At 41.9% G+C, this 21045-nt stretch overlaps 1 protein-coding gene across 3 annotated transcripts in view; it reads right to left on the bottom strand.

The window, feature by feature from the left end:
• The window catches only part of CPAMD8 (C3 and PZP like alpha-2-macroglobulin domain containing 8), a 140593-nt gene that overhangs the window by 57332 nt on the left and 62216 nt on the right, over positions 1-21045 (bottom strand). For all 3 annotated transcript variants that reach the window (XM_048831324.2, XM_048831323.2, XM_048831322.2), the window contains 12 exons: positions 20373-20600; positions 20023-20193; positions 19365-19493; positions 16543-16732; positions 14483-14655; positions 14228-14377; positions 13936-14097; positions 11832-11974; positions 9998-10060; positions 5580-5811; positions 4703-4856; positions 2936-3078 (listed from right to left, as the gene is read on the bottom strand). In XM_048831324.2, the coding sequence (XP_048687281.2) occupies positions 2936-3078; positions 4703-4856; positions 5580-5811; positions 9998-10060; positions 11832-11974; positions 13936-14097; positions 14228-14377; positions 14483-14655; positions 16543-16732; positions 19365-19493; positions 20023-20193; positions 20373-20600 (1938 nt within the window). The remainder of the gene's footprint in view (positions 1-2935; positions 3079-4702; positions 4857-5579; positions 5812-9997; positions 10061-11831; positions 11975-13935; positions 14098-14227; positions 14378-14482; positions 14656-16542; positions 16733-19364; positions 19494-20022; positions 20194-20372; positions 20601-21045) is intronic.

The raw sequence follows: 21045 nt of genomic DNA, 5'->3' as shown, positions 1-21045 counted from the left end.
GGAAAATCATGTCATATCATATCACCTCATCCAGCCTGTTATAAATATTTTATAGACTCAGCAGAATCACAGTTAAAGAGAAATCAGCAGATACAGATTTCTGTTGATGAATTCCCCCACAAGAGGCTATTAAGGAAACTAAATAAATCAGGGGGAAGAGGCAAAGTTCTATTACAAATTACAAAATGTTTAAAGAGCTATAAAATAAAGAAATACATGGTATTTCCAGTGTGGAATGAGGTTATTGGGGGATGCCTCCCATATTTGTACTAGGACGAGTGTTATTTTACATACTCATTAATGATCTGGAAAAGTAGGTGAACAACCAGGTGGCAAAATTTTGCAGATGACACACAATTACTTAAATTAGTAAAGATTAAAGAGGATTGTGAGAAACTACAAAGGGAGATCTTCAAACTACCACGAGATCTTCAATGATCTAAAATTCAAAAAAGAGTCCTACAAAAAGTGGAAACTCAGTCCAACTACAAAGGATGAATATAAACAAATAACACAAGTATATAGGGACAAAATTAGAAAAGCCAAGGCACAAAAGGAAATTGAACTAGCTAGGGACATAAAACGAAATGAGAAAACATTCTACAAATACATTAGAAGCAAGAGGAAGACCAAGGACAGAGTAGGCCCATTACTCGATGAGGAGGGAAAGACAATAACAGAAAATGTGGAGATGGTAGAGATGCTTAATAACTTCTTTGTTTCAGTTTTCATGAAGAAGGTTGGTGGCAATGGGATGTCTAAAATAGTGAATGCCAGTGAAAATGAGGTAGGATCAGAGTCTAAAATAGGGAAAGAACAAGTCAAAAATTATTTAGACAAGTTAAATGTCTTCAAGTCACCAGAGCCTGATGAAATGCATCCTAGAATACTCAAGGAGCTGACTGAGGAGATATCTGAGCCATTAGCAATTATCTTTGAAAAGTCATGGAAGATGGGAGACATTCCAGAAGACTGGAAAAGGGCAAATATAGTGCCCATCTATAAAATGGGAAATAAGGACAACCCGAGGAATTACAGAGCAGTCAGCTTAACTTCTGTACCTGGAAAGTTAATGGAGCAAATAATTAAGAAATCAATTTGCAAACACCTAGAAGATAATAAGGTGAAAAATAACAGTCAGCATGGATTTGTCAAGAACAAATCGTGTCAAACCAACCTGATAGGTTCCCTTGAAGGGTAACAAGCCTTGTGGATAGGGGGGAAGCAGTAGACGTGTTATATCTTGACTTTAGTAAGGCTTTTGATACTGTCTCACATGACCTTCTCATAAACAAACTAGGGAAATACAACCTCGATGGAGCTACTATAAAGTGGGTGCATAACTGGTTGGAAAATCGTTCCCAGAGAGTAGTTATCAGTAGTTCACAGTCATGCTGGAAGGGCATAACGGGTGGGGTCCTGCAGGGAACGGTTCTGGGTCCGGTTCTGTTCAATATCTTTATCAATGATTTAGATAATGGCATACAGGGTACACTTATAAAGTTTGTGGATGATACCAAGCTGGGAGGGGTTACAAGTGCTTTGGAGGATAGGATTAAATTTCAAAATGATCTGGACAAACTGGAGAAACGGTCTTAAGTAAATAGGATGAAATTCAATAAGGACAAATGCAAAGTACTCCACTTAGGAAGGAACAATCAGTTGCACACATACAAAATGGGAAATGACTGCCTAGGAGGGAGTACTGCGGAAAGGGATCTGGGGGGTCATAGTGGATCACACAAGCTAAATATGAGTCAACAGTGTAACGCTGTTGCAAAAAAAGCAAACATCATTCTGGAATGTATTAGCAGGAGTATTGTAAGCAAGACACGAGAAGTAATTCTTCTGCTCTACTCGGCGCTGATTAGACCTCAACTGGAGTATTGTGTCCAGTTCTGGGCACCACATTTCAGGAAAGATGTGGACAAATTGGAGAAAGTCCAGAGAAGAACAACAAAAATGATTAAAGGTCTAGAAAACATGACCTATGAGGGAAGATTGAAAAAATTGGGTTTGTTTAGTCTGGAGAAGAGAAGACTGAGAGGGGACATGATAACCATTTTCAAGTACATAAAAGGTTGTTAAAAAGAGAAGGGAGAAAAATTCTTCTTCTTAACCTCTGAGGATAGGACAAGAAGCAATGGGCTTAAATTGCAGCAAGGGCAGTTTAAATTGGACATTAGGAAAAACTTCCTAACTGTCAGAGTGGTTAAGCACTGGAATAAATTGCCTAGGAAGGTGGTTGGAATCTCCAACATTGAGGATTTTTAAGAGAAGGTTGGACAAACACCTGTCAGGGATGGTCTAAATAATACTTAGTCCTGCCTTGAGTGCAGGGGACTGGACTAGATGACCTCTCAAGGACCCTTCCAGTTCTATGATTCTATGACCTGACAAAACTAGGTTACAGGTTTGCAGAGTGATAGATTAAATTCAGTGTAGACTGGAGAGAATGGACTGTCTTGGAGTTAAAGCACTAGATTGGAACTCAGGAGGCCTTGGCTCAAGTCCCAAATCTGCCATAAACTCCCTGTGTGATATTGAGCAGGTCACTTAATCTCTTCTAAAAAATGTGCATAATAATTTTTCCTTTCTCTCATATTCTATCTGTTGTAAAATGTTTGAGGCAGAGTCTGTCTCTTACACTCAGCACAATGGGGTCTCAACCTCAGTTGTAAAGTCTCAGCACTGCAATAATATAATAATAATAGTAGAAAAATACAAGATAATCCACATCAGAAGGAACAATTTGATCAAGTTGTACTCAAAACCAGGTCTTAAATTAATTTCATCTATCATTTTGTGGCTCGGTCACACCTGGCTTTGCTAAATCACCTTGCCCTGAAGTTCCTTATAATCCATTTAGTTTTGACTAAACTGTCCAGTGACACCGAGTTTTTTTCCTGAATTGTATGGAATCATGTCCTCTTACCTCAATAATAACACTACTACGGACATAGTCTATCCCAACTGGGGTCCTTTTGTCCAAGTAATTGTCCTCTGAGTGCTTGCCATTCTTCAGGATCTGCATCCCATCCTGGCAGCAGTTTGTTCCATCATAAGCAAATGCTTTTGCTAAGTGAAAGAAAGAAAAGAGGAAGCAGGGATTTAAATGTAGTAGGATCTTCAGCAGCTTCAAACACTTCTCATTTCAGGATTGCTCTAAACTGAGTAGAGGTTACATTAAGTATTCTATAAATAAAAGGTTTCAGGGTAGCAGCCGTGTTAGTCTGTATCCACAAAAAGAACAGGAGTACTTGTGGCACCTTAGAGACTAACAAATTTATTAGAGCATAAGCTTTCATGGGTTACAGCCCACTTCATAGGATGCATAGAATGGAACATATAGTAAGAAGATATATATACACATACAGATAAGTTGGAAGTTGCCATACAAACTGTTTCAGAGTAACAGCCGTGTTAGTCTGTATTCGCAAAAAGAAAAGGAGTACTTGTGGCACCTTAGAGACTAACCAATTTATTTGAGCATAAGCTTTCGTGAGCTACAGCTCACTTCATCGGATGTGAGAGGCTAATTAGTTAAGATGAACTATGATCAGCAGGAGAAAAAAACTTTTGTAGTGATAATCAAGATGGCCCATTTAGACAGTTGACAAGCAAGTGTGAGGATACTTAACTTTAGGGAAATAGATTCAATAAGTGTAATGACCCAGCCACTCCCAGTCTCTATTCAAACCCAAGTTAATGGTATCTAGTTTGCATATTAATTCAAGTTCAGCAGTTTCTCACTGGAGTCTGTTTTTGAAGCTTTTCTGTTGCAAAATTGCCACCCTTAAATCTTTTACTGAGTGGCCAGAGAGGTTTAAGTGTTCTCCTACCAGTTTTTGAATGTTATGATTCCTGATGTCAGATTTGTGTCCATTTATTCTTCTGCGTAGAGACTTCCAGCTTATCTGTATGTATATATATTTCTTCTTACTATATGTTCCATTCTATGCAAGCGATGAAGTGGGCTGTAACCCACGAAAGCTTATGCTCTAATAAATTTGTTAGTCTCTAAGGTGTCATAAGTACTCCTAAAAGAAAAGGATGAAGTGAGCTGTAGCTCACGAAAGCTCATGCTCAAATAAATTGGTTAGTCTCTAAGGTGCCACAAGTACTCCTTTTCTTTTTGCGAAGACAGACTAACACGGCTGTTACTCTGAAACCTGTCATAAGTACTCCTGTTCTTTCTATAAATAAAAGTCACTTATAGTTGTAGGGTCATATTATGCTCAGTCCATAAATATTTGGACAACCTCTGGGTATTGGGGAAAGTCTTTACTAATCCTAAAAGATTCATAAATTTTCGCACCAGTGATTATTTACCTGAATGGGTGTACAGGATTGTGGATTATTCATTAGTCTCCTATTTTAAATTTTCAGTCATTCAAGCAGTAACTACACAACACAACAGGTGACCACACATCACAAATAACAAATAGTGAAGTCGAAGGGAATAGCCTGAAGTTTGTTCACACAAACTTCTCAGTAAATCCTTATGTAGGATCCATTTATAGAAAATTGGGATCAGCTCACAAATAGGAAAAAAGGGCTAAATCTGCAGGAAGTATTATTCACAGTGAATGATTCAGCCAGCTCTGAACCTGAGGGGATCTTCTGCAGTGAGGAGAAGGGGAATGCTTTGCAAAATTCCATCAGGCACTCCAGCACTGAGGGATTTATAACTCTACAGTACCTGTGATGTTGCTCAGTCCAAGCTCACTGAAGGACAAGACTATGGAGGTGGGTTTGGCCTTTCCAGGGGCTACACACTTCTTTCTTGTCAGATGGTGTTTCCCAGGATGTCCCACAAACTTTATGCCTTTTGGAACTGAAATCTTCACATGAACCTGTGAAAACAATTATTTAATTGCATTTGATGCAAATCAGACTAGTAATAATGACAGAAACTGACACAAAACCCAAAGATCACAGCATGTTCAACAAACACATAACATACATGTCACATTAATCAAATGTATTTCTTAGAAGAGCTTTAAATGGCAGATTTAGCTTCAGTGCAGTGACTCGATAAATTGTAAAGGGATGTATGTTGACTTGACTTGTGTATGTTCATTTCTAAATCTAACCATCTATACCTGGCTTATGATTGTAGAAGAGCACTGGAGCCAGAAAGAGCATGCATTTGAAAAAGGTCTAGGTTTAGGAAAGAGAGCTTCTCAAATGTCCATGTGTAGCAGGTATCTCATCTCTGATAAACTACTTAAAGCAATTTTCTAACTAAGAATCAAGCTCTTCACCACGCTTCAACGGGAATTTTCCGATAGTCTCCCAAAGACTTTTTCACTATTTGGGTTTTAAAGTGTTGCAAGGACCATTCAGGATGTTGCACTTGTCAAAAGAAAAGAAAATAAAGCAGCTACTTTCACTAATAGTACAAACTAATACATTCTTCTCTCTTAGTATGTATATTGCACTCATCTCATGGCATCCAAATACCTTATTGACCACGAATCTGCAATCACAATGCCTAGAACACGATCCTTGACGACAGAACCAAATTCAGTGTCTTGGCAATGAGTGAAAAATAAATAAAATAAAGATGCTATTACCTCTATGCAGACAGCCAGGTAATTGTAGACAGTCAGTGGGATTTTGGTCTGCTCCCCACGGATGACATGATAGGGCAGGGTGAAATCGATGAAGAAGGGTTTGAATGTCTTCAGTTCTGTTTGTCTGGCAAGTCCCAGCCCTTTCTTCTCAGACAGGCCCACAGCCTCTGTTATCCATGTAGTGATGGAGTCAGGCACTTCCACATCCAGCTGTGCTTCTCCTGATACATCACTGCCAAAAAGAATAAAGGAATAACTTGGGCTGTCCAGCTCAATGAGATACATTTGAACATGGCTCAAGCTCACAGAGCTAAACACTTTGGGGAATTCCCTCCCAATCCAAGCTCATAGTATAGTATAATATATGACTCAGGAGTGTCAGGGCTTTCAGCTACACTTTGCACACCAGGAGATCAAAGGCCGCAAAGTTGGATTCTCCTCTTGCTAGAGGTCAGCTGTTTTGGGAACCTCTGCTGTAACCAAGAGATGTATGCACATGGAGCAGGTGAGCAGTTACTAGCTAGTATGCAGTACAGTTGGTAACATGGCATCTAACTTCTAAATCCTTCCTGGATTAAAAGCTTTACAGGCATTTTCTCCCAGGCAATAGAAACACTTTCCTTAGAGGCAAAGGTCTGTATTAAGTAAGAAATAGAAGGAGTAAATTGGTTTATCCAACTACTAGTGAAATAAAAGTAGTCTTTGTTGGAACCTGTTATACTTGCTATGTACAGTGCCACATCGGAAACTGTGTCTATCATAGTGCGTCTGTCCCAATATTCTGCCATCTAACATTCTTCATGCTTTGTTAAAATCAGGATTCAACATCATCCTGCAGCATTCGCTCCCTTTCTCCCACAAAGGAGCTTTGGCCATAACTGAAAGGACGGACAGACAATTTCTTCTAAAGCAAGAACAAAAGCTATTTCAGTTAGCAGGGTGATTGGTGCCATTACAAGTACACACTGAAGGAGGCTCTCTCTGGAGTTCTTATTTCCTTCCCAGAGTCTGATGCACATGCTGCTAGTTCTAGCACCTTTTGAGAAGAACCTACATCTCAGCTGGCATGTTACTAGGAGAATGAGAGAGAATAAGCACAGGTGGTAATCTCGGCATATCATGCTGCCTTCTCACAACACGATACCTGCTGATTCACTGGGGATATCCCAGAAGAGACTTAAGTACAAAGAGTTCAACACTCTCCTATTCCGCATGGGCTAGCCAAGTTTTAAAACTGATGAAGCATGTATTTTAATATGTTCTTTATAGACAGCTTTTAAGTCATTTTATATGATGCTGTGTTAACACCACAGTTAGGAAATGAGGCAGAGTATTGTGTATTGGTTTGTATGACTCCAAGTATTAAAAGTTAAATTGGGCTTTGCATTAACTTGAGTGTTTAAAATTACCTTTGTTTCAAAAGAAAGAAATATTGCATTTCAGAAAAGAACCAGCAATTAATGGGATTGGGAAGTGCCTGGAACTTGATTAGCTAATGACTGTTACACAAGTGACCAAGGCTACAAACAGATTTCAGGTTACTTTTCTATTTGTTGCAGTCATGCAGTTGCCATTGAAGAAAGAGAGAGAGAGAAAAACAAAGGGCCAATAAAAGCCCTAAATCAGAAGAGTTCTTTGAGTTCTTCAGCAGATACTTAAACCAGTTGTATTGACTATGGAGGTCTTAAAAAGCAGCCAAATACAAAAAGATATTGTAAAATGGAATGAGAGATTATCTCTTGATTGAAGCTGCTATCTAATAGGATAGTTTTGTTCTTTAATATAGTAATATTTGTGTAAATGATTGTTTCTATCCTTTAGTTATCAGAAATATTTAACTGGTAACCTAACTGATAGTGCCAGTTAAATATTGCCCTGTTAACTGAGTTAAATACTCTGATCATATTTGCCACATTTCACAATAGAATTAGGTACCCAAAGAAACAAGAACAACGCTGAACTGAACAGTCAATGAAAAATTGCAGATGGGTGAAGTGAAGGAAGCTTAACCTGCTGCTCAGATCCCCTCAGCATTTTGCAGACATGGAGCCTCTATGGAAATCCCAATAGGGAAACATTAACACAAAACAAATGGATCAAGAAAACCTAGACTCAGTGTGTCCTTGGTAATCCCATGTGCTATGGTCAGCCAGTCTCTAGTGCCCTGTCCTGTGAAGACAGCCCTCCAGATCAAATTACAGAGAATAGCACAGGGACCTTCCTATTATTCAGAGCCTGGGAAATTCACTTGGCTCAGCAGCTCCATATTATTTTAACCTCTTTCAAGCACATTATTTTCTTAACATCTAATAAAAAGTTTGCAACCATAATAAGAGCTGGAAAGTTGGTACCTGCAACATAAACCATAGCCCGGAGAATCAGCGGAAGTGCATCCCAGCTTCAGAGCTGGCAGCATTCCAGTCTCTTTAACCAGACAATTTGTTGCAGCTGATATTCTTTCCACTGGGATTTCAGCCCATAACCAGCATTAACATATTATTTTCACACATGAGGGTACTTACTCTTCTGGGCGAGGGGCCAAGGTATACACATATTTCCAGCCATTAGACACTTCAACTAGGCTCTAGGAATTTTTAGAATCAGTTTGGGAAGTTGACATTAGACATTGTTTCTTTTTTAAGAAGTGTATATTTTAATTATAAATTATAGAAGAAAAAATTCTTAATATTCAAGGGAGTGGAAATCAGACAATGTTTGACTCAGTTATTTATAGTGAAATGAAGGGGAGAAAAATGCATCTGCAACTTTTTATTCCACAATCTCCCACTTATGATTAACTGGGCTTCGGCAGGCTGGGGCAAACTGGCACTTCTGGAATTCTTTGTGTATTTTTACAAAGCATATTTCATGCTCAATTGAACATATTTGAATACACTTGCTGCAAATTCCTGTCAAATTTAATTTATAAACATTTACTGGGAGTGAAGTTTACTTGCAAACTTGGAGAAGCCCTTGAAAATCTGCCTCACATTTCCTATCCCTAGCTTTACTGCTTCTGGGCGGGATTAGTTATCTATTTATTAATTTTTGTGGCAATGGCTGTGCCAGAAACAGGCTGTAATTTACTGGGCAAGGAGTTTGGATTATTTTGGGGATACCCCTACACAAAATGGAAAGTGAAAGGAGGGGCTTTGTGCAGTGTTAGGTTGACATGCCAAATCAATGTAGAGAGCTCACTTAGCGCTCAGCAATATTGAGCAAGGACTTTAGAGACATAACTGTCCAGGCCATATCTCAACACATCACACACAGAAAGTAGCAAAAATAAAAAACACATCAATTTGGGCTCCTTGTCACAGTAATCCATGGGAGCCTTGAAAAATGACCTTCTGTGACCCTGCCCATGCCGGTGGATGGGCAAAGGAATTTTCTTGAATTAGGCTTCAATGACAATACTTATTTCCTCCTTAGAGATGCTCAGTGCTGTCCACACATTTTGAAGGATGTCTCACTCTACTCCAGCATCCTGATAGGATGAACCTAGGGTGACCAGATGTCCCGATTTTACAGATACAGTCCCGATTTTTGGGTCTTTTTCTTATATAGTCTCCTATTGCCCCCTACTTCCTGACCTGATTTTTCACATTTGCTGTCTGGTCACCCCAGATGGACCACATCCTAGTAGAGAGCTTGTCTCATGGAAACCTTTCACCACATTAACGATAATGCAGACCATCTCTCCTTGCATTCACATCTGCATAACATTCCTGGGGCAACTGCAGCAATTGCTCACATGAGGAATTAATACTAGGGGAGTACTTAACATGTTTTTAGCTTTTTTTAACACAGGTTAACAAATGGAAACAAAGACCTACTATCATGTGATCCAGTAGCTCTCTGCAGATTACCAGCAAAGTGTTCTGCAGGCCACCAACTGGCTCACAGACAGCATTTTGACAAGTACAGCACAACTTTATAGTGAACAACCTACGTGCATGATCCACAGAGATGTTATTAGCCAACAAATAGTGTCATGTGTTTCACTTCTAGATTTCACTAGAGATTAAATCCCAGGTGTATCTGCAAATCAGTCTGGCCACTGGCACGGAGTGAGCAAAAGCTAGAAGCTAGTCTACATGGCAGCCCATGGTTGCTGTTCCTGTGCCCTCTTTGCAGTTAGAATCCTCCGTTTATGACACCATGGTGAGTTGCTATGGGGAAGACAGTGCTGTCACAGACAGTTCTGACCTCAGGTGTGGGAATAAGCTTCAAGAATAGATTCTGGGGAATAGATTCTGTTATAAAGAATAGATTCTGGGGAAAGTATGGTAAAAGGCAGAGGATATGGTTGCAGCACATAACTGTCATGTAGGGACATTAATCTCCAGGTGAACTAAAATCTCCACAGGATTCTGCACAAACCACTGGATACCAGCAGAAAAGTTCCCCGTAGATACCTGACATTGAGGCAGTGCCAAATCCATGTTTCAGGGAAGAATGTTCTTTTTTTCTTCTCTGCTCTAAGACAAGAAACAAATCCTCAGCAATAAACTATTTTAATGAGACAGAGGGTTACAAGAAAAGGATAAAGAAATTAATGATATCACTTGAATCCAGCTCATATCTTGACCCAGGAGCATGGTAATCACCACAATTAGACAAACCAAGGGTCCACTAGTAGGATATTATTTAAAATAATAAGTAATAATAAATAATACTTCTCTCTTTATACAGCACTTTTCCTCAGTAGATCTCAAAGCGCTTCACAATCTGTAATAGCAGCAAAGAGTCCTGTGGCACCCTCTGCCGCTTTTACAGATCCAGACTAAAACGGCTACCCCTCTGATACTTGACAATCTGTAATGTATTTATCCCCACAATTCTCCTGTGAATCCCCATTTCCCAGATGGGAACTGAGGAACAGAGAGGCTAAATGACATACCCAAGGCTACATATGAAAACTGTGGAGAAGCAGGGAATTGAATCTGTGTCTCCCATATATATTATAGATAGGTATATTGTTATATTTGGAAATACATATAATATATTTATGTGTGTGTACGTGTATACACACACACTTACACTTATTTATTTATTTTCAAATATAACAATGTACCTATCAAAACATTCTGGGTATAAGAATAAAATACATAAAACCATTAGCTCAAAATACATTGTGAGTTCTTTTGTACAATTACCCCAATCTCCAGGCAAAAAGGCTGAGAGAAGAGGAATAACATGTATCTTTTAATGTCAATGATCATCCTCTTTTTTTTAGGTTATGGAAAGGGGGCAGACAGGCTTCCCCAAACTGGCCTATTTTGTAGTACAGGGATCGGCAATCTTTGGCATTCGGCCCGCCAGAGTAAGCCCCCTGGTGGGCCGGGCCAGTTTGTTTACCTGCCATGTCCGCAGGTTCGGCCGATCGCAGCTCCCACTGGCCGTGGTTCACCGCTCCAGGCCAATGGGGGCTGCGGGAAGTGGCGTGGGCCGAGGGATGAGCTGGCTGCCGCTTCCCACAGCCCACATTGGCCTGGAGCAGCGAACCATGGCCAGTGGGAGCTGCGATCAGCCGAACCTGCGGACATGGCAGGTAAACAAACCGGCCCGATTACCTTGGCGGGCCATGTGCCAAAGGTTGCCGATCCCTGTTGTAGTAGTTACTATTTTATATTCCTCTCCCATATCTCCTCTTGTCATTCCCTTGCCACATTGACTAGTCCTTGTCTCTGCATCCTCGCATTGTACAGTCTCCTTCTTTCTTCCTTCCCCTGATGCCTCTGTTTCCATTATCATCCTCTGGATCTTTTCTGAGTCTCCTGAAGCTATTTTGATATGAGGGGGACAAGCACTTAGTGGAGCATCCAAGAGGACATACTGTCAATTTACAGCATTATCATACTTTCCGTATTACTCCCTCATCCCTTCTTCATACAGTCTGGCATCTCGCTTGCTTTAACTACCCACTGCATACCGAGCTGGTATGTGTCTACATTGTCCAGAATGATGTTGAGCTGTCTTTCCTAAGAAGTGACAATTAATGCACAGCCAGTCAGTGTGTGCAAGGAGTTTAACTGGTCTTTCCAAGGTGCATTATTTTGTACTGGTCTATGCTGAAGTCCATCTACCGCTGTGTTGTCCAGTTACCTAGTTCTGTTAGTTCTTTCTGGACACTCTCACAATTTTCTCTCCCCTTGACTAACCTGAGGAGTTTCCTGATAAAACAGAGCTGTGAGAAATATTGTACTCAGTGTACATTACAAACACACACAAAACCTTACAGAATGTTACCTGGGTACAATCTTAGAATGCATGGTAGCTACCAGAGTCCCAGTGTGTGGCTGAAAGGCTGGCACGGCCTCATCTGTGTACATGCCTCCATTCTGTCTGTGGTTTAGACTGACTAAATCAGTCATCACAACCAAACCAGTTTCCTAGACAACAACAAAAAACAACAACCCAACAATAAAGAAACATTCTGCATGCACAACTGTGAACTTTCCCAAATGGCATCAGCTTGTCCAAAGTATTTATAGAGAAAAAACTAATTTGAATTTTTAAAAAAGTTTTACGGAAAATAAAAATGGCTGGCAACTTTTTTGGGGGGCAGGAGGGGATGGACATGGAGGGAAGCAGACTCCCCAGAGAGTTCTGGGAATGTTTGGAAAATGCATTTCACAAATATCTAACAGAAGCAGGTGTATGTATAATTTTCAAGTAACTGTAGGTGAAAAATTAAACATGGCTAGGTTTTATATATACACACACATATACATATACACTTACACACACATATTAGGAGATATACCTACAACTATAGTTCCTTTCTGCTCTAGAAGGTTTAATCACAGGTCATAGGAGGAGTTTATCCTTCTTTAAAAACTCCCAAATTGTTCTGTCTCTACCCCACCCCTTTAGTTATCAGGAGACTCTCACCCTGGATATCACAAACCCAGTTCCATTAGGGACACAAGGCAGAATAGAAGCTGCCCACATAATTTTACAATAAAAAACAAAGGGGATGAGAAAATTGTCTGTCAACTCTACTTACTTTTGTGCATTTATTTTTAAGATAACCAGCATGTGACCCTGCGGTTGTGACCTTGAGATACATGTGCTCCTGTGTCCAGGCACCAAAGGGAACACATGCTTTGTTTTCTTTTAGATCTGATTATTATTTAAAATAATTTATATAGCTCCATAATCATACACAGCAATTTACAAGCACGTACATGGGCCCTGCCCCAAGACCATATACCCTGGAGAGGAAAGAGGAGAGGAAGACAAGAAAGAACAGTTCAGGACAAGAAGAACAAGAGTGGATTCCTGCAGAAGCAGGTGTAAAGAAAGGATTAGAAATGAGCTGGTGGGTAAGAAAAGGAAAACGCGTTGGTGGATAGGGCAGGAGACTGTTGAGGGTAAGGGCAGAACAACAAAAGCCTTTAAACCAAGTATGTGGAAAGGAGACAAAAGGAGCAGGAAACCAAGAGAGTTAGGATGACCACAGGGAGCAAGGAGCAGGATTTCGGGGTGGGAGGTACATAGGTGCTGAAACTAGGGGTGTTGGATTGAAATGGTTTGCATCATATACAGGGTTTACAGTTTGGTTCAATGGCTCTCAGCACCCCCACTATACAAATTGTTCCAGCCCCCCTGGAGGTAAAGGAATGAGAGCAGAGATATAGGCAAGGATGAGACTATGTGCAGCCATAATAGGGACAGCAGAAACGGGAACCCAGCACGCTGACAGTGGAGACCCGTACAAAATTTAGATGATCTCTGTTTACACCAAGACCTGACTCCCCTGTCTGGAGATGGGTAGGATTTATCAGAATTTAATTTCTCTCTTCTTGTTCTTTAGTGGACAGAGTGGTACAGTCAGGCATGTTTTTATGGATAGGATCACATCTCATTATGTCAAGGGACATGTACATTTCCCACCAGAATTAATGTCAGGAGTCATTATGCCATCACTTGAAGTCAGCAGGAGAATAGGCCCCAATAGACCTCATGCCAATTAGTGCTTATCATGAGCAAGCTTATCTTAAAAGACTTAGTTAGAAGATACCCATAGGTCTGCACCTTCATTCCTTTTCTAATTCAAACATTAGCAAACTTCAGGAAAATTTTTCCTAAAAAAACTCTCCTTTATTGAGCAGGAAGTTTTGCTAATTGTTACCGATGCTCTCTCTCTCTAAGCATCTATATACATAGCATTCATTGCTATACACTCTATGGGTCAGATTAAAAAAAAAAGACAACAACTCCCATTATGACACTTGTGGCCCAGATCTAATGTACTGAGCTCTTTTGAAAGTCTGGCCTAAGAACTGAACGTATCACACAGAAAGTTGACAGAGAAGTCAGAGTGAGAGCACAGGTGGATGTTTCTTACCGTAAATGCAAAGCGGGCATCTTTGGTGATATCCCAGTGCCAGGGGAAGACAGAGGAGCGTCGTCGTCTGCGTGAGGACATGCCTGGCCACCAGAAATGCCCTTCTTCCTTGGGAGCCCCAAAGGCATCAGAAACATCATACTCTGCCAGCTCCTGGAAAACCTGAACAGAGAAGAGAGAAGTTGCCATCACATCTCTAAGTACACTGTGCTTCACTGCAGCTCCCTGTTCATTGAGTGGATAGGTCGGAGTGCCAGGAAAGAACGAGACAGAGCCTTGACCTCTATCTCACCTGGGTGGACGTCAGCTGAAAACCTGTCTTGAGAAGGTAGACACTCTTATCCACTGTGGCAATGCAGACACAGCTTCCTTTCGCGGCTTTAACCCTGAGGTTCACAACATCACCAGGCCTTGTCTCATTCGCTGAAAGTGCCACTGACACCTAGGTATTTAAAAAAACCCTCATTATCTCACATAATGTTCAGATGACAAAACTACAAAGAGTAACAAGAGAGGCCATCCTCTCCACTGGCAGTGTTGCGGATACCTGGTTTTCAAAGGAGGACTTGACAGTGAATTGCAAACTGTCTGTGACCCCTTCTCCATTCTCCCTGACGTAATACACCAAGAGACGGCCCAGAGGAGCCATGCTGTGAGCCACCACAAAATGGAGGAAGGTCATGCAGACTTCAACCTCTGCTGCAGGGGGGTTGGTAGGTGCTAAATGACAAATTGTACAAAGCACATAGTTATTTGTCAAAGGCAGTGTCCCCCACCCATGACTACTACCAGACCTGGTGTCCTCCCCTGCAGCCCCCATATCTGCTACGAGGTCTGGCGTCTGCCCATGTCTCATCCCCACGCACTACCAGGCTCAGTCTCCTTCTCCCCAGTCAAGTGCTAACAGGCCCAGCATCCATCTGAACCTCCTCCCCCATCCACAACATCCCTCTGTGCCTCCTGCCACATAAGAACGGCCATACTGAGTCAGACCAATGGTCCATCTAGCCCAGTATCTTGTCTTCCAATAGTAGCCAGTGCCACATGCTTCAGAGGGAATGAACAGAACAGGGTGATTATTGAGTGATCCATCCCCTGCTGTCCACTCCCAGCTACTGGCAGTTACAGGCTAAGGACACCGAGAGCATGGGGTTGCATTCCTGACCAGCTTGGCTAATAGCCACTGATGAACCTATCTTCCATGAACTTATCTAATTCTTTTTTTAACCCGGTTATACTTTTGGCCTTCATAACATCCCCTTGTAACGAGTTTCACAGGTTGCCTGTGCATTGTGTGAAGAAATATTTCCTTATGTTTGTTTTAAACTTGCTGCCTATTAATTTCATTGGGTGACCCCTGGCTCTTGTGTTATGTGAACGGGTAAATAACACTTCCTTATGCACTTTCTCCACACCATTCATGATTTTATAGACCTCTATCATATCCCCCCGAGTCTTCTCTTTTCCAGGCTGAAAAGTCACAGTCTTTTTAGTCTCTCCTCATATGGAAGCTGTTTCATACCCCTAAATCATTTTTGTTGCCCTTCTCTGTACCTTTTCCAACTCTAATATGTCTTTTTTGAGATAGGGTGATCAGAACTGCATGCAGTATTCAAGGTGGGGGTGTACCATGGATTTATATAGGGGAATTATGATATTTTCAGTCTTATTAACTATCCCTTTCCTAATAGTTTCTAATATTGTTAGCTTTTTTGACTGCCGCTACACATTAAGCAGATGTTTTCAGAGAAGTATCCATAACTCCAAGATCTCTTTCTTGAGTAGTACCAGGTAATTTAGTCCCCATCACTTTTTATGTATCGTTGGCTTTATATTTTCCAATGTGCATTACTTTGCATTTATTAACACTGAATTTCATCTGCCATTTTGATGCCCAGTCACCCAGTTTTGTGAAATCCCTCTGTAATTCTTTGCAGCCTGCTTTGGACTTAACTATCCTAAGCAATTTTGTATCCTCTGCAAATTTTGACACCTCACTGTTTACCCCTTTTTCCAGATCATTCATGAATATGTTGAACAGCACTGGTCCCAGTACAGATCCCTGGGGGACATCGCTATTTACCTCTCTCCATTTTGAAAACCCCTCCGTGTTACACAGCCCAGCATCCTTCCCCCATCCTGCCTTGAGCATTACCAAGCCCAGCATCTCTTTCCCGTCATGTACTACCTGTGCCAGCATCCTTTTCCCTCCACATCTCCAACTGCTACTAGGCCCAGCATCCCTGGTCACTTTCCCCCACAGCACTACCAGGCCTGGCGTCCTTCCTTCTATCCGAGTGCTACCAGGCCTAGCAGTCCCATCCCTACCACCCCAGCACTGCCAGGCACAGCATAGCCCATGCCCAAAGCAACATTAGGATAAGAGCAAATTTACCATTTACAGTAAATGAACTTTATATGTCAAAGTGTGCATAAAATTTAATGTGCACCCTTCCACACATTCATTCTGTGCCCTTTAGCATGAGCAAGGAACAGCTAAGGGGCTTAAAAATAAGCAGGTTTGTCTGCTCTAAGAGGGAAGCCCTCATTCTAGATAAGGGGGAGGATTAGCACTTTTGTTGCTAGGTTAAGATTTTAGCTACTGACCTGTTCCTGGCAAATGAGTGACATGGATGTTCTTATCAAAGGGGAAGGTGGCTCTTTTGCTTCTTTGCTGTGTGATGTTACCAGGCTGCAGCCCTGAAAGGACAATATTACCTCGCGATGCAACTTCGTAATGTAGAGTGAAATTACATGGACACGTGGACTTCACGGCGATCTGGGCCTCCTCTCCCACCTGGGGAAAGAGACACAGCAGCCAGGGGTCAGGTTTGTTATAATGAACACTTCAGACCCTTCTTATTATCTGTAAAGCACAGAACTGCAGTTGGGGATGAGCATCACACAGAAGACATGGCCCCTAACCCAAGGAGCTCACAGGATGAAGAGATTGTTATATTCACCCTGAACAGTCTGGTGTATTCCCCCCATGCCAAAGGAGCACCTGTGTGCAGCACTTTGGTCCCTGAGAATCTAACAGGAGGATGATGAGGAGGAGCTACATGGATTAGTGTAAGGCAGTGTTTCCCAAACTTGGGATGCCACTTGTTCAGGGAAAGCCCCTGGTGGGCTGGGCCGGTTTGTTTACCTGCCGCGTCCACAGGTTCGGCCGATCACGGCTCCCACTGGCCGTAGTTCGCCGCTCCAGGCCAATGGGGGCTGCAGAAAGCAGCAGCTGGTACGTCCCTCAGCCCGCGCCGCTTCCCGCAGCCCCCATTGGCCTGCAGCAGTGAATCGCAGCCAGTTGGTGCCGCGATCGGCCGAACCTGCGGACGCGGCAGGTAAACAAACTGGCCCAGCCCACCAGGGGCTTCCCCTGAACAAGTGGCATCCCAAGTTTGGGAAACACTGGTGTAAGGAATAAAGGAATATCTGGAATCCTGAGGGTTAAGCACTTTGGCACAGAGCAGCTGTCCAAATGGGTTGAATTTTAGACATCCCTTTACAAGGTTCAGATCTCACAGTAGTGGGAAGGGGGAAGGTGTAATATGTGCTTTGCTGTTTAATTGAGATTACACATGGTGATTACTGTAACGTGCAGATGCGAATTCATACACAACAGGCCCGTCCTGAAATAAATCAGGAAAATCTGAACTGGGAAGAAAGTTCATTTATGATGTTGACTCTATGAGCCACATCAAACAAACAGACAGAAGGAGTGCTTCCCTTTCCCAGGCAGATACACCTAGTATCTGCAAGAGGTTTCAGATCAGTGCCCTTGTTTTCTGCGCTGTCTCTGCACCTCCAGTAGGTGGGAAAGAGCAAGCTGTACCCTGCCCAGAGCTACTGTCCGTACAGGAATTCCCAGGAGGGAGGGAGGGAGTCCTTTGAGGGTTGGCTGTTACCACTGCCATTCACCACAGGATAGGTCAGTCTTAGGCAGCATCTTTTCAAGGTCTGGGAGTCACTGACTTGTCACTGGCTCACGATACCTTCTGTGGGGCAGAGGAGCACTTCATCAGCAGGACAAGCGTCCTCCTTTTGGGATTTGGGAATTAATATGTGTTATTGTGAGGCCAAATTTCCCCACACTCAGCACCGTCTGCAGCTCCCAGCTACCCTCACCCATTTAAGGTACAATATAATGTTCAATTAATGCTAAAAATGGAGTAACAAACCTGAATCCCAATGAAATATTTTGAGAAGCCTCTCTCTTAAGTGTTAATAGTCCCACCTCCCTACTGCATGCACATGGTGCAAACCAAAACAGTGGCACAGGGAAGTGAAAAGCTACCAAATGGTTAAGTGCAGTCAAAATGCAGAAGGATCCAGAGAGAAGAGCCTTGTGATGTTAAATATTTGAGGCATTTAGAGTTCCAGAGAGCAAAATGATGAAACTGTTCATGAAAAAAATATGTAGTTGATTGGAACACCCAGTAAGAACTGGCTGAGCTGAAGAAATGGTTCCCACATCAGCTGGTCACACAATTCCCAGCTTTCCCACAGCAGAATTATTTCTAATCAGGTTATAATAAGAACAATGTGTTCAGATTAGTAGAGTATAATCCCCTTTCCATACCTCAGAAATCTTGAAAAAGATTAATTAGCCATTAAACTGCCATGAAATGCAACCATAAAACTCCTTATTTGGCTACTCTGACTCTGAAACTCAGCCTACCAGGCCTGCTGATGATATAGTAGTAGTCAGATATATGGACCACCAGATCCCAAAGTACTTTACAAAGCAAATATACAAACCCATCACTGACATGCAGTCTCTTCTGGGGTGGAGAACAGAACTTAAATGATGATCAGCACAACAAAAAGGGTGGGAAATTCTGGCTATGGACATATCTACTCTTAGGATACATATCATGAAAACTTTTACACACAGAAGGGAAGCTCAGTTTTTAAGGTCTCCTCCCAAAAGTCACCACCCTCTCTAATAGAAAACTACAAGATGCTCAGTTTATTTACCTTTGGGAGGTAAAGGACTGAAATGATGCTTCTGGGATTCAGACTCTTAATTCCAAGGAGACTAGACAGTTGATTTGAACCAAAATTTTAATATCATTGTCATTTTTACTATCCAATTCATATGGACTTTAGGGTGTGGGGAGCTAGTTTGTGCTCTGAGCTCTGGAGTCCAGTGGGTCTCCACTGGGGATCAAAACTCTCTCTTCACACACCCCTATACTTTAGGAAACATGGTACATTATCAGAGGCAGGTAAGGCTGGCAGCACCATGAGTGAAGTAGCTCATGGCTAAAGATTGGTCAATGTCTAAAGTGAAGCCTCTTAAGGTCTGCCATGGATACAATAATAGGCTATAGCCCCCAGATATATCTGGAAATACTTCATTAGGACAACAAATATGAATGAGCCAAGAAATGCAGAGGTCATCATAATGTAACATGAAGTTGTCCTACCTGGAAAGGCTTGTCTGGTGCTTGGAGCTGGATATGGCACTTGCTAGGTGAGTACCAGCTGCTGATAGACAAGTAGTTTGGCAGATACTGGTCCCCTGCAGGTTTCCCATCAATTGCTGTCACTTTGGTCTTAAGAAAAAATGCATGTGAATGTTATTCACACCTAGAAAGCTGGGCTCCTCTCCCTCCCCATCATGCAGTCCTCACCACCACTCCCACTCCAGACACTGCCCCCTCCCACTTTCTCTTTTGCTATCTTTAAAGTACTGTGATAATACACTCACTTTCTACTGAGATGTTTGAAACTTACTCTTAATGCCACGATGTATTTGATCTACTCAGAGCAGACAACTCTATCCTGTTGTTATTATCATCAGTTCTATCAGCTGATAAATATTGGAGTTGGATAAATATTCACTGCAGTTCAAAGGTGAAAGTTTAAGTCTGAGCTAAAAAGTGTCCCAGTGTCACTACAGAGACAGGGTGGGTGAGATAATACCTTTCATTGTTGGTGAAAGAGACAAGCTTTCAAGCTCACACGGAGCTCTTCTTCAGATCACTGACTGATTTCCCATTTTTAGCACCAATTCACAAAGTGCACGTTTGACAAGATTAGCTTTATTAAAGCCCATTAATCCTATAAAGAGCTTTTACTCACCTCCAGCCAGACATACTGGGCAGCTGTAGGAATAGAGGGGATTTCAAACTCCACCAAGCCACTTCTGGATACCAGTTCACTTGTGTAAACGTTATCCTTTGGAGTTAACTCAGCTTTGATTCGAATTGTGACCTCATCAGCTGGGCTCCCATCAGGGTAAGTGACTTCTACCTAAACAGTCATTTAATTAATAAAACTAGCCCTTTCATGTTATTAGCAATTCCATAGTTATAAAACTCAGCACCACATAAAAGGAACATCTCAGCACATGGTGTATAACACGTTAGGATAAATTGCCCATATAGCCTTTCTATCAAACACCCTGAGTGTCCCCATATCCTCTACCTTACCTTCCCTTTGTAGGGTAGGCCAGGTTTGAACTGCTTCCTAGTATCCTTGGTGTACTTGATGTCAATCAGCTGTTTCTGAACAGGCGTTGAGTCATCAAACGTGACCTGCTTGCTCCCATCAGAGCTGGTCACAGTGGCCCAAATATTAACCGTGCCTCGGAAATGCTCTGGGACATCAGCTGGCATCATGTCTCTCACACACACATCGAAAACAGCAGAGCCATCAATCTACCAGCCAGGCCAGGGAAGGAAAACATTACTCAGCATGTGCAGTTAAAAAAGTGTTTCTGGTCAAATACAGAACATGGGGCTTGCTTTCTTTGGGGGGTGATGGGGTATTTCTTTGTTTTATTTTAAAGGGTCTTGGTATGGGGACACATTCCCTAAGGGAAAAAATACCTGTTCATCCATACTGTGTCTTAGCACTGCCCCAACCTCCATCACTCTCACACATTCTCCCCATCAGTATATTCTAAAATACCTAGCACTCCATTAGCACTATCTCATTAAACACCCCTCCTCCAAATATTGACACAGTCAGATAACATGGGAAATGCTCTCGTATTTTTAGTATGTAGAGCGCAGGTAACACATTTAGACCCTGATTCTGCATCACTGAATCAAAGGAAGCTTTGGTATTGATGTCAAAGGGTGCAGATCAGGCCTTTCTATT

Source organism: Caretta caretta, chromosome 25, assembly GCF_965140235.1.
Source record: "Caretta caretta isolate rCarCar2 chromosome 25, rCarCar1.hap1, whole genome shotgun sequence".
Taxonomy (NCBI): domain Eukaryota; kingdom Metazoa; phylum Chordata; order Testudines; family Cheloniidae; genus Caretta; species Caretta caretta.
The sequence above is the reverse complement of the archived record's forward strand: the minus strand, read 5'-3'. Positions and strand labels throughout refer to the sequence as shown.